This window comes from Phyllobates terribilis, unplaced genomic scaffold (assembly GCF_046119375.1).
Source record: "Phyllobates terribilis strain yellow unplaced genomic scaffold, ASM4611937v1 Scaffold_1__5_contigs__length_1240528914, whole genome shotgun sequence".
NCBI classification, from domain to species: Eukaryota; Metazoa; Chordata; class Amphibia; order Anura; family Dendrobatidae; genus Phyllobates; species Phyllobates terribilis.
In genome coordinates this window covers 47,865,855-47,880,223 of record NW_027362761.1, presented here as the reverse complement: position 1 = coordinate 47,880,223, position 14,369 = coordinate 47,865,855, and the positions used below count along the sequence as shown (strand labels likewise).

At 47.6% G+C, this 14,369-nt stretch overlaps 1 protein-coding gene across 2 annotated transcripts in view; it reads right to left on the bottom strand.

Moving 5' to 3' along the window:
* Window positions 1-14,369, bottom strand: part of LOC141165822 (coiled-coil domain-containing protein 17-like) — a 124,273-nt gene that overhangs the window by 75,059 nt on the left and 34,845 nt on the right. For both annotated transcript variants that reach the window (XM_073651782.1, XM_073651773.1), the window contains one exon: window positions 13,735-13,875. In XM_073651782.1, coding sequence (XP_073507883.1) covers window positions 13,735-13,875 — 141 coding nt within the window. The remainder of the gene's footprint in view (window positions 1-13,734; window positions 13,876-14,369) is intronic.

Here is a 14,369-nt window from a genome sequence, read left to right as displayed (position 1 = left end):
GGTGTGCCATCCCCACACTACACAAGCACGTGTCCCAAAGCATCTGCCGTGCCCTCAACAACGCAGTTACTGGGAGAGTCCACGTGACAACGGACACGTGGACAAGTGCTTGTGGCCAGGGACGGTACATCTCTCTGACGGCACACTGGGTAAACATAGTGGAAGCCGGGACCCAGTAGGACCTTGGGATGGAACACATCCTCCCCACACCGAGGATTGCGGGCCCTATGTCAGTCAGAGTTGCCCCCACAGTGTACAGCTCCTGCGCATCCTCCTCCTCCTCATGTTCAGCCTCCATCTCATATATCACCACATCAGTTACAGGCTGGAAGCATTGCAGTACTGCCTCCGCCAAGCGGCAACAGGCTGTGCTGAAACTCATAAGCTTAGGTGATAAACCTCACACTGCTTGTGAGTTGTGGACAGCTGTGAAAGAGCAGGGAGATCTGTGGCTGAGACCGCTGAACCTACATCCCGGCATGGTCGTGTGTGACAATGGCAGTAACCTGGTGGCGGCTCTGAGGCGAGGTGAGATCACACACGTACCATGCCTGGCTCATGTGCTTAACCTCGTGGTTCAGCGGTTTCTTAAATCGTACCCCGAGTTGCCAGATCTGCTCGTGAAAGTACGCCGCCTGTCAGCTCATTTTCGCAAGTCGGCTACAGCTTCCGCCGCCCTTGCTGTGTTGCAGCAGCGTTTGCAGCTGCCGGCACACTGACTGGTGTGTGATGTCCCCACACGTTGGAACTCTACCCTCCACATGTTGCAAAGGATTTGTGAGCAGAAGAGAGCAGTTGTGGAGTAAAAGCTGCAACAAGGCCATCTATATTCAGGTCAGACTCGACACATAAGACCTCAGGAGTGGACCTGGATGTCTGACATATGTACCATCCTGACAAACTTTGAGGAGGCCACCAAGATGGTGAGTGGCGATGACGCCATCATTAGTGTCAGCATCTCACTTGTCTGTCTTTTGCAACGCTCTCTGCAGAGAATTAAAGAGGAGGCATTGCAGCCAGAGTATGATGAGATGGATCAAGAAGCCGTAGCGGAAGATTACACACAGCCCAGCCTCATCTCATCCCAACGTGCATTGGGGGACAATGAGGGAGAGGAGGAGGAGGAGGAGGAAGAACAGGAGCTGCTATCATGCGTTGTAGACGGTAGTACTTGTACAAGTGTCATACCGTCGGTTCAGCGTGGGTGGCCTGAGGACAGGGGGAAGAAGGAAGAGGAGGAGGAGAGCATGGTCAGTCGTCATCTTGGTGAGGACACGGAAATCTTGTCCGTTACCAGTCTGGCACGCATGGCTGACTTTATGTTATGCTGCCTTAACCGTGACCCTCGCGTTGTCAAAATGTTGGGTGACAGTCATTACTGGTTGGTGACACTTGTAGACCCCCGCTACAAGGAGAACTTTCACTCTCTTATTCCTGAGGTGGAGAGGTCTACAAAAATGGGGCAGTAGGAGAAGGCCCTTGCTGCAGAACTCTTAAAAAAATTCCCATCTGAACACGCTAGCGGCAGACGTCACAGTTCGCTGCCCAACCAAGGCATACAGGCGAGAGAGATGCAACTCCAATCCAGCAGAGGCAGGGGAACACTGTCAACGTTCTGGGACAGTTTTCTGACACCCGCCCAGCTTACAGGCCCTTAGGCGCGGGGTACTCTCACAAGGAGTGGAAAGTTTCAAAAGATGGTGAGGGAGTACCTTGCCGACCGTACCAGCGTCCTCCGTGATTCCTCTGTGCCTTTTAATTATTGGGTATCCAAGCTGGACACTTGGAATGAACTCGCTCTGTACGCCTTGGAGGTCCTGGCCTGCCCTGCCGCTAGCGTGTTATCGGAGCGTGTTTTTAGTGCCGCTGGGGGAATTATAACTGATAAGCGCACTCGCCTGTCAACTGACAATGCTGACAAGCTGACCCTTATCAAAATGAACAAGGGCTGGATTGGGCCAGACTTCTCATCACCACCAAATGACAGCAGAGTAACATAAAGTCAAATCCACTGTGTTATTTCGGGAGGTGTATTCACATGCACCGCTTCACACCCACACATGGGTATACGCTTCCTCGTTTCGGCTGTTTTATCTTCTCCTTATCCTCAGCCTCCACCACCACTATACCACCAGGGTGCCAGCACTGCAAGTTCCTCCGTCCTTATTTTTGGCAGCTTTTGCTTGCAAGGCATAAGCAAATACTATGGGACACCCACTCCCCAATAATGGGACTTATGTTTGTAATATGCTGTACTGCATGGCTCTTGTAAGGGGCATTGCAAGTTGCTCCGTCCTAATTTTTGGCAGCTTTTGCTTGGAAAGCATAAGCAAATACTGTGGGAGACCCACTCCCCAATAATGGGACTTATGTTTGTAATATGCTGTACTGCATGGCTCTTGTAAGGGGCATTGCAAGTAGTGTTGAGCCACCCCCGTAGTGTTCGGGTTCGGTTCGGTTCGTCGAACACCGGGATGTTCGAGGAACTGTTCGTCGAACTGTTCGTCGAACACCTTAGAACACCGTCGAACACCGTTAAAACCAATGGCTGGCAAACAAAAACACATAGAAACACATAGAAAACACCTTCAAAGGTGTCCAAAAGCTGACAAACTGCTCAGAAGACGCTTTCTTTAAAAAAGCCGGCCGGCAATTCAGCAGCGGCATACACCGGTACCCGACAATTTAGACAAAAAGGAATAGAGCCTCACACATAGATTAGATAGATAGAAACATGTCAGTCACATATATATGAAGTACAGTGACAGTGTTGCTTACTGTACTTGTCATTTAGTGTAAAGGATTTATTAAAAAATATAATAGTGTTTTCATGCACTGTCTCTTTAAAAAAGCCGGCCGGCAATTCAGCAGCGGTATCCGACAATTTATAACAGACAGAATAGAGCTTCACACATAGATTAGATAGATAGAAACATGTCAGTCACATATATATGAAGTACAGTGACAATGTTGCTTACTGTACTTGTCATTTAGTGTAAAGGATTTATTAAAAAAAGTAATAGTGTTTTCATGCACCGTCTCTTTAAAAAAGCCGGCCGGCAATTCAGCATCTGTACCCGACAATTTATAACAGACAGAATAGAGCTTCACACATAGATTAGATAGATAGAAACATGTCAGTCACATATATATGAAGTACAGTGATAGTGTTGGTTACTGTACTTGTCATTTAGTATTAAAATAAAGGATTTATTATTAAAAAAAATTGGCGTGGGGTTCCCCTTAATTTTAGTCTCTAGCGGAGGTTAAGCAGACAGCTGGGGCAGATGTTTGAAGCCTGGGAAGGGGGTAATACCCACGGAGCTTCCCAGGCTACTAATATGAGCCCCCAGCTGAATACATAGCCTTTACTAGCTATTAAAATGGGGGACCCCCCCAAAAAAATGACGTGGGGTCCCCCCTAATTTAATAGCTAGCAAAGGCTAGGCAGACAGCTGGGGGCTGATATTAATAGCCCAGGAAGGGTGCCATGAATATTGGCCCCCTCCCAGGCTAGAAACACCAGCCGTCAGCCGCTCCAGAAATGGCGCATTCATAGGATGCGCCAATTCTGGCACTTAGCCTCGCTCTTCCACGCTGCCCTGGTGCGGTGGCAGGGGGTAATAGGGCTGGGGTTGATGTCAGCTTATAATGCCAGCTGACATCAAGCCCAGGTTAGTAATGGAGAGGCGTCTATAAGACACCCCCATTACTAACCCCATAGTCAAAGTTAAAAGAAAACACAAACACCCAGAATAAAGTCCTTTAATTGAAATAAAGACACAATCCTTTATTGTTCTAAATTAAACCATACTTACCATCACGCCCATTCCAGCTGAAGCCAACGATCTCCTGCAATAAAAGAAAAATAATAAAGCAACATCATCCTTACCTTTCCATGGTTCCCACGACAGCTTCAGCTCTGCTACATCGAGATGACAGGCTGGACCGCAGCAGAACGCCGCCATCCAGCCTGTCATCCCGCAGACACTGAGAAGCGCAGGCTTGCTTGCGCTCTGCAGTGTCTGGCTGTGACGGCATAAAGATGAGACGAGTTCATGTCCAATGAACTCGGCGCACCTCATGCACGTCACTGACAGCGTGGGAAAATTCTCACGCTGAAGCGCTGAGTGCAGGAGAATTCTCCCACGCTGTCAGTGACGTGCATAAGGTGAGCTCATGTCCAATGAACTCAGCTCACCTCCTGCACGTCACTGACAGCGTGGGAGAATTCTCCTGCACTCAGCGCTTCAGCGTGAGAATTCTCCCACGCTGAAGCGCTGAGTGCAGGAGAATTTTCCCACGCTGTCAGTGACGTGCATGAGGTGAGCCGAGTTCATTGGACATTAACTCGGCTCATCTGGATGCCCTCACAGAGAGACACTGTGGAGCGCAAGCAAGCCTGCGCTTCTCAGTGTCTGCGGGATGACAGGCTGGATGGCAGCGTTCTGCTGCGGTCCAGCCTGTCATCTCGATGTAGCAGAGCTGAAGCTGTCATGGGAACCACGGAAAGGTAAGGATGATGTTGCTTTATTATTTTTCTTTTATTTCAGGAGATCGTTGGCTTCAGCTGGAATGGGTGTGATGGTAAGTATGGTTTAATTTAGAACAATAAAGAATTGTGTGTTTATTTCAATTAAAGGACTTTTTTCTGGGTGTTGTGTTTTTTTTAAATACTTTACTAGAAATTCATGGTGGTCATGTCTAATATTGGCGTGACCCCATGAATTTTGGGCTTAGGGCCAGCTGATAATGCCAAGCTGGCCCTAACCCCTTTATTACCCAGTGAGCCACCGCATCAGGGCCCTGGATGAGTTGGGTACAGCGCCAGAAGATGGCGCTTCTATGAACGCGCCATTTTCCGGGGTGGCTGCGGACTGCAATTTGCAGCGGGGGTGGCCCAGAAAGCTTGGGCCTCCCTGCGCTGCGGATTCCAGCCCCCAGCTGCATAGTTGTACCTGGCTGGACACAAAAACAGGGCGAAGCCCCATGTCAATTTTCTTTAAATTATTTCATGAAATAATTAAGAAAAAAAGGGCTTCCCTATATTGTTGTGTCCGGCCAGGTACAAATAGGCAGCTGGTGGTTGGGGGCAGCCCGTTCCTGCCTGCTGCACCTGACTGGACACAAATATAGTGCGAAGCCCCACGTCAATTTTTTTTTAATTATTTCATGAATTTCATGAAATAATTAAAAAAAAAATACGTGGGGCTTCACCCTATTTTTGTGTCCAGCCAGGTACAACTAGGCAGCTGGGGGCTGGAATTTGCAGCGCAGGGAGGCCCAAGCTTTCTGGGCCCCCCCGCTGCAAATTGCAGTCCGCAGCCACCCCGGAAAATGGCGCGTTCATAGAAGCGCCATCTTCTGGCGCTGTACCCAACTCATCCAGGACCCTGGTGCGGTGGCTCACTGGGTAATAAAGGGGTTAGGGCCAGCTTGGTATTATCAGCTGGTCCCAAGCCCAAAATTCATGGGGTCACGCCAGTATTAGACATGACCGCCATGAATTTCTAGTAAAGTATTTAAAAAAAACACAACACCCAGAATAAAGTCCTTTAATTGAAATAAACACACAATTCTTTATTGTTCTAAATTAAACTATACTTACCATCACGCCCATTCCAGCTGAAGCCAACGATCTCCTGCAATAAAAGAAAAATAATAAACCAACCTCATCCTTACCTTTCCATGGTTCCCACGACAGCTTCAGCTTTGCTACATCGAGATGACAGGCTGGACCGCAGCAGAACGCTGCCATCCAGCCTGTCATGCCGCAGACACTGAGAAGAGCAGGCATGCTTGCGCTCCTCAGTGTCTCGCTGTGACGGCATCCAGATGAGCCGAGTTCATGTCCAATGAACTCAGCTCACCTCATGCACGTCACTGACAGCGTGGGAAAATTCTCACGCTGAAGTGCTGAGTGCAGGAGAATTGTCCCACGCTGTCAGTGACGTGCATGAGGTGAGCTCATGTCCAATGAACTCAGCTCACCTCATGCACCTCACTGACAGCGTGGGAAAATTCTCCTGCACTCAGCGCTTCAGCGTGAGAATTCTCCCACGCTGTAAGTGACGTGCATGAGGTGCGCCGAGTTCATTGGACATGAACTCGTCTCATCTTTATGCCGTCACAGCCAGACACTGCAGAGCGCAAGCAAGCCTGCGCTTCTCAGTGTCTGCGGGATGACAGGCTGGATGGCGGCGTTCTGCTGCGGTCCAGCCTGTCATCTCGATGTAGCAGAGCTGAAGCTGTCGTGGGAACCATGGAAAGGTAAGGATGAGGTTGCTTTATTATTTTATTTTTATTACAGGAGATCGTTGGCTTCAGCTGGAATGGGCGTGATGGTAAGTATGGTTTAATTTAGAACAATAAAGAATTGTGTCTTTATTTCAATTAAAGGACTTTATTCTGGGTGTTTGTGTTTTTTTTAACTTTGACTATGGGGTTAGTAATGGGGGTGTCTTATAGACGCCTCTCCATTACTAACCTGGGCTTGATGTCAGCTGGCATTATAAGCTGACATCAACCCCAGCCCTATTACCCCCTGCCACCGCACCAGGGCAGCGTGGAAGAGCGAGGCTAAGTGCCAGAATTGGCGCATCCTATGAATGCGCCATTTCTGGGGCGGCTGACGGCTGGTGTTTCTAGCCTGGGAGGGGGCCAATATTCATGGCTACCTTCCTGGGCTATTAATATCAGCCCCCAGCTGTCTGCCTAGCCTTTGCTAGCTATTAAATTAGGGGGGACCACACGTCATTTTTTTTGGGGGGTCCCCCATTTTAATAGCTAGTAAAGGCTATGTATTCAGCTGGGGGCTGATATTAGTAGCCTGGGAAGCTCCGTGGGTATTACCCCCTTCCCAGGCTTCAAACATCTGCCCCAGCTGTCTGCTTAACCTCCGCTAGAGCCTAAAATTAAGGGGAACCCCACGCCAATTTTTTTAATAATAAATCCTTTATTTTAATACTAAATGACAAGTACAGTAACCAACACTGTCACTGTACTTCATATATATGTGACTGACATGTTTCTATCTATCTAATCTATGTGTGAAGCTCTATTCTGTCTGTTATAAATTGTCGGGTACAGATGCTGAATTGCCGGCCGGCTTTCTTAAAGAGACGGTGCATGAAAACACTATTATTTTTTTTAATAAATCCTTTACACTAAATGACAAGTACAGTAAGCAACATTGTCACTGTACTTCATATATATGTGACTGACATGTTTCTATCTATCTAATCTATGTGTGATTCTCTATTCCTTCTATTCTAAATTGTTGGGTACAGATGCTGAATTGCCGGCCGGCTTTTTTAAAGAGACGGTGCATGAAAACACTATTATTTTTTTTGATAAATCCTTTACACTAAATGACAAGTACAGTAATCAACACTGTCACTGTACTTCATATATATGTGACTGACATGTTTCTATCTATCTAATCTATGTGTGATTCTCTATTCCTTCTATTCTAAATTGTCGGGTACCGCTGCTGAATTGCCGGCCGGCTTTTTTAAAGAGACGGTGCATGAAAACACTATTATTTTTTTTGATAAATCCTTTACGCTAAATGACAAGTACAGTAAGCAGCACTTTCACTGTACTTCGTATATATGTGGCTGACATGTTTATATCTATCTAATCTATGTGTGAAGCTCTATTCTTTCGGTTCTAAATTGTCGGGTACCGGTGTATGCCGCTGCTGAATTGCCGGCTTTTCATGTTTCACTGTTGGCACTGTTCCCATCGATTTGGGCAATCACTGTAATGCCACAACCACCATGGCTGTGGCATTACAGTGAGTGGCAGACAATCCCTGCATGATTGGTGCTCTAAATAGCACCAGACATGCAGGACACGCTTTTGGTGCACGAACAGTTATCGAACATAACCTCGAACAGCCGAATTTTTTGCAAATCGTTCGGGTTCGTCGAACAACTCGAACACCGCCCAAAACAGCTCGAATTTGAGATTGGCGAACAGTTCTAGTCGAACACCGCTCATCTCTAATTGCAAGTTGCTCCGTCCTAATTTTTGGCAGCTTTTGCTTGGAAAGCATAAGCAAATACTATGGGAGACCCACTCCCCAATAATGGGACTTATGTTTGTAATATGCTGTACTGCATGGCTCTTGTAAGGGGCATTGCAAGTTGCTCCATCCTAATTTTTGCCAGCTTTTGCTTGCAAGGCATAAGCAAATACTATGGGAGACCCACTCCCCAATAATGGGACTTATGTTTGTAATATGCTGTACTGCATGGCTCTTGTAAGGGGCATTGCAAGTTGCTCCGTCCTAATTTTTGGCAGCTTTTGCTTGCAAGGCATAAGCAAATACTATAGGAGACCCACTCCCCAATAATGGGACTTATGTTTGTAATATGCTGTACTGCATGTGACGCGCCCCCTGGGCCGTGTGTACACGTGTGTGGGATACCCGGTGCCAGGTCTCTGGGGTCTGTAGTCTCCGTGGCGGTGACCCGGTCCCGTGGCTCAGGCTGGTCAAACCAGAGGCAGTCTTTCTTAGATTTTGAGGTTAATTGTCCGACTGCGCCACCCGTGGATTGCGGTCAGGGAGTACCACCGCTGCGAGGCAGACCGCTGAGGCTGGTGTTGTGTGCGCAGCAGAGAATGGGATAACTCCCCACGGGAGGAGTATAGCCTCAGGGCAGTGAGTGTGGATGATGGGGGTGATGGTGCACGAGCGCAGCAGGAATGACTCAGAGTCTTTGCAGTGCAGTTCAGGGTCTTTACTGATGATTATAAGGTAGACCCTCCCGGGAGTACTGGCTAGCATAAGAGGCCTGGTCAGTCTGTGAGCAAGCAGGAGTTCCCCTGGCCAGGTGGAGTTGTAGGCCTCCCCGTCTGTCTGCACTCTTCCTGGCTACCTTGCTGTAAGCGGGTAGAAGTAGCCCACGTCCCTGAGTGTACCGTGTAGTGCTCACCCATATGGCTGGTGACTTGGGGCCTTCTCTTAGCCTCCGCTCCACGACGGCGGTGCTGGTCCCTTGCTTGTGACTGAGCCTCCGGGCTTCTATGGCCAGAGGACCTGAAATCCCCCTGCCGGCTGGTTTCTGCTGCTGGATATATAAGTCCTCACAGCCTCGGACTCCTGTGTCCGGTTCCTATTGTCTTCTGCCAGGGCGAGCTCTGCTCAGCTTCCAGCCCCTGGTCTTTAGCTCCTACAGAGCTCCTTGCTGTTACTTTCCCTTGCTCTCACTCTGACTCTGACTGTTCTCTGTTCTCTGACTCACTCAACCCCGCCCCAGATCCAGTTTATAGGGGCAGAATTCTCCCCTCCCAGGACTGGGGCAGGAGGATGTTGCATGTTTAAGGGATCCTGACCAGGAAACCTCCCACTTGCTCTCCGACGTAATATCTCTATTACTGTGGTGACCAGACCCCTGGGGTGCCACACATGGCTCTTGTAAGGGGCATTGCAGTTCCTCATAATTTTTGGAAAGCCTTCCATTCACTGCTTAGGCCAACAGTGCACAGGAGACCCAGTTGCTATAAATGGAAAAAAAGGTTTAGTTAACGCCCTCTGACCTCCATGTCATTTCCAAGGGGCATTGGAGTGCCTCGAAATTTTTGGTAGGCATTGCACTCACTGTATGCCCTACAACTGTGTAGCCGAACCGCTCCTTTTGTTACAGAAACATATCCTACAAGACATATCTGGTTGACTGGCCTGATATTGATGTGAATGGTCCCTGTTCCTCCTGCTCTTTCTCCTTTGCCACTACCTCATCCATCATTTATCACCTGAAGCTTTGTTTTAAAGGGAGTCATAGAACTTGGATAGTAGCAGGAAAACATCCAGCAATCCTCGGAGGAGGTAGGATATGCGCCAAAACGCTGACCACTTCAGGCCTAGCCGCTACTACATACAGTACAGACCAAAAGTTTGGACACACCTTCTCATTTAAAGATTTTTCTGTATTTTCATGACTATGAAAATTGTACATTCACACTGAAGGCATCAAAACTATGAATTAACACATGTGGAATTATATACTTAACAAAAAAGTGTGAAACAACTGAAAATATGTCTTATATTCTAGGTTCTTCAAAGTAGCCACCTTTTGCTTTGATGACTGCTTTGCACACTCTTGGCATTCTCTTGATGAGCTTCAAGAGGTAGTCACCGGAAATGGTTTTCACTTCACAGGTGTGCCCTGTCAGGTTTAATAAGTGGGATTTCTTGCCTTATAAATGGGGTTGGGACCATCGGTTGTGTTGTGCAGAAGTCTGGTGGATACATAGCTGATAGTCCTACTGAATAGACTGTTAGAATTTGTATTATGGCAAGAAAAAAGCAGCTAAGTAAAGAAAAACGAGTGGCCATCTTTACTTTAAGAAATGAAGGTCAGTCAGTGCGAAAAATTGGGAAAACTTTGAAAGTGTCCCCAAGTGCAGTTGCAAAAACCATCAAGCGCTACAAAGAAACTGGCTCACATGAGGACCGCCCCAGGAAAGGAAGACCAAGAGTCACCTCTGCTTCTGAGGATAAGTTTATCCGAGTCACAAGCCTCAGAAATCGCAGGTTAACAGCAGCTCAGATTAGAGACCAGGTCAATGCCACACAGAGTTCTAGCAGCAGACACATCTCTAGAACAACTGTTAAGAGGAGACTTTGTGCAGCAGGCCTTCATGGTAAAATAGCTGCTAGGAAACCACTGCTAAGGACAGGCAACAAGCAGAAGAGACTTGTTTGGGCTAAAGAACACAAGGAATGGACATTAGACCAGTGGAAATCTGTGCTTTGGTCTGATGAGTCCAAATTTGAGATCTTTGGTTCCAACCACCGTGTCTTTGTGCGACGCAGAAAAGGTGAACGGATGGACTCTACATGCCTGGTTCCCACCGTGAAGCATGGAGGAGGAAGTGTGATGGTGTGGGGGTGCTTTGCTGGTGACACTGTTGGGGATTTTTTCAAAAATTGAAGGCATATTGAACCAGCATGGCTACCACAGCATCTTGCAGCGGCATGCTATTCCATCCGGTTTGCGTATAGTTGGACCATCATTTATTTTTCAACAGGACAATGACCCCAAACACACCTCCAGGCTGTGTAAGGGCTATTTGACCAAGAAGGAGAGTGATGGGGTGCTACGCCAGATGACCTGGCCTCCACAGTCACCAGACCTGAACCCAATCGAGATGGTTTGGGGTGAGCTGGACCGCAGAGTGAAGGCAAAAGGGCCAACAAGTGCTAAACATCTCTGGGAACTCCTTCAAGATTGTTGGAAGACCATTTCCGGTGACTACCTCTTGAAGCTCATCAAGAGAATGCCAAGAGTGTGCAAAGCAGTCATCAAAGCAGAAGGTGGCTACTTTGAATAACCTAGAATATAAGACATATTTTCAGTTGTTTCACACTTTTTTGTTAAGTGTATAATTCCACATGTGTTAATTCATAGTTTTGATGCCTTCAGTATGAATGTACAATTTTCATAGTCATGAAAATACAGAAAAATCTTTAAATGAGAAGGTGTGTCCAAACTTTTGGTCTGTACTGTACATGCGCTTGCATTTCAACAAAACAAAGCAGATGCTAACTTCTATCATCCTCATCATGCTCCTCACCTTGGCACTCTCAACTCCCCTGATGGAGAAGCCAGGGCCCACCGGAGGAGTCTGATAGTCCGGTGGGCTCGGCCAATGCTGCCCTAAAGCAGGCCAGGCTAAGAAAAGTGTGGGAAAGGTTACCGGGACAAATAGGGGTGGCTGGGGACCCAGTATGGACACCCGGCCACCCCCTGGAGGCTGGGGAGCAAGCGGGGACACCCGGCCACCAGGCGGCTGGGGACTGAGTATGGATACCAGGCCGCCAACACAGCCATGGCGTGGTGGCTAGATTCCGCCTCCACATGCCTAAAAGGCCCAATTTAAAGTGCAAGCAAGTAGTATGGTATTGCAGCCTGGGGGTGGGTGGGTGGCAGGCTGCATACTTGCGCTTGCATTGCAAGGAATGGGAGAGGTACAATTGAACACTGCCCTGGGACAAGGACTTGAATGGGGATAGTTGCAAGTCTGCAACGACAGGTGCAAGGTGGGAGGCATCTTCGCATGTACCATGAACAGGGGTTTGGCATGCACACACTACAGCGGAATAGGCTCTCCTTCCCTCTAAATGCACTGGGGAGGGCACAGGTAATGTTTTGGTATACGCGCTTAATCTTATGTATAAGGCACACCAGGACAAATAGGGGCGGCTGGGGACTGAGTATGGATACCTCGCTGCCGAAGCAGCCATGAGGTAGTGGCCAGCTTCGGCCTCCTCCAAACTAAAAGGCCCCATTTCAAGTGCAAGCTAGCAGTATGGAATTACAGTCTGGGGGTGGGTGGGTGGCAGGCTGCACACTTACACTTGCTTTAAAAGAAAACATAGCAGATGCTAACTTCTGTCATCATCATCATGCTCCTCACCTTGGCACTCTCAACTCTACCGATGGAGAAGTCAGGGCCCACCGGAGGAGTCTGGTTCTCAGGTGGGCTCGTCCAATGCTGCCTAAAGCAGGCCGGGCTAAGAAAAGTGTGTGGGGGGATGTTCCACGGAGAAATAGGGGCGGCTGGGGACCGTTTATGGACACCCGGCTGCCCCCAGGCGGCTGGAGACCGTGTGTGGACACCCGGCCGCGGGACGGCTGGGGACCGAGTATGGACACCCGGCCGCCGGGCGGCTGGGGACTGAGTATGGATTCCAGGCCGCCAACACAGCCATGACGTGGTGGCCAGATTCCGCCTCCACATGCCTAAAAGGCCCAATTTCAAGTTCAAGCAAGCAAGCAGTATGGTATTGCAGCCTGGGGGTGGGTGGGTGGCAGGCTGCATACTTGCGCTTGTGTTGCAAGGAATGGGGGAGGTACAATTGAACACTGCCCTGGGACTAGAACTTGCATGGGGAGAGTTGCAAGTCTGCATCTTCTGATGCGGCAAGGATCACTTATGATGGGCACACTTTTAGACAGTGACCTGGGAGTCAGAGATGCTTCCAGGGGTCTTCCCCATGCTGTTCCCATGTCTTTTCAGCACTTTATGCATGTGTCACACAGCACATGGCCAGATAAGGTTGTAAAATGTTAAAATGACATTTCCCGGTGAATGCATTTGTCATAGTTGAAAGCAATACAAAAGTGCAAAAACGCATAAAAAATGCTACTTGTGAACATAGCCGAAGGTGTGGAGGAGTATTTTTGTTTTTGGTGATTTATTTTAACTTATACACAAGTCTTTTCCCTGGAAAGGAACTTCCTTAACATATTTCAGAAGAAAAAAGTTTCACTTTCGTTTTTGAACGTTTTATTGTGAGCCCGTAAAAGTGGCTTAATACCTCTGACCACGTTGTTGACAGCAGTGACCTGGGGGTCAGAAATGCTTCCTGGGGCGATCCCCATGCTGTCCCCATGTCATTTGAGCACTGTCACTATCGTTTTGGGCACTTGTTAGGCTTTTAAAAGACTGCCGGGGGTGCCACCTCAAAAATGCTCGAGTCTCTCATAGACTAACATTGGGCTCGTTGCTCGGGTCGAGCACCCTAGTATCACGGCGAGCTCGGCCCGAGCTTCGAGCACCCGAGCATTTTAGTGCTCGCTCAACACTAGTAAACACCAATTATACACAATGCTTCTGTATTTCCATATGCAGTGCTCAGAAAAGTTGTACATTATATATTATATAATTCCCCATCTAAGAAATGCCTAGCCGTAGATGTGGAGAGAATCCACGCCATACCTCCGTTTGTTGTTCTGGGAATCCTGGTGTTTTTTTGCCTTTGAAGTTGAAGTTTGAAGAGTTCATCTTCTAACTGCTGATTTTCAAATTCAAGAGTAATTAATTTCTCATTCAAGTCCCATTTTGTACTTGTGTACCCTTCTGCACATGGCAAAAACAGACACGAAAGGCAAAGACAAAATTGTATATTAGATGTATTGTTTTGGGAATGTAAGGGCTCATCCACACTAGTGTCTTTTTGCAGTATGTCTATTGATTACAACAAACTTTTGCATTAATACACTTTGGTTGTAGTTTGTAACTCAAATTGCAAATTAAGAAACTATTGAGGATGTGACCTAAGTCAGATATCTAATTTAAAGGAAATATGTCACCGGAAAATTATCTATTGTTTAGATCAGGTTTTTATTTTAATTTAATAATGTTTATCAAATTTCCATACCAGTATCTATATAAAAAAAGAACAAAGGAGAAATCATGCAATTTTCACAGTGGCCACTAGGGCTTATACTAAACTTACACTTCCTTTGAAGTAGAGTAGACTTTTCAGCAGTCATAATCATCACAGACAATATGAAAGGTAACAGCCCTATATGTTTAGATAGGTCAGTATAACCATTAGACATATTAGCTTT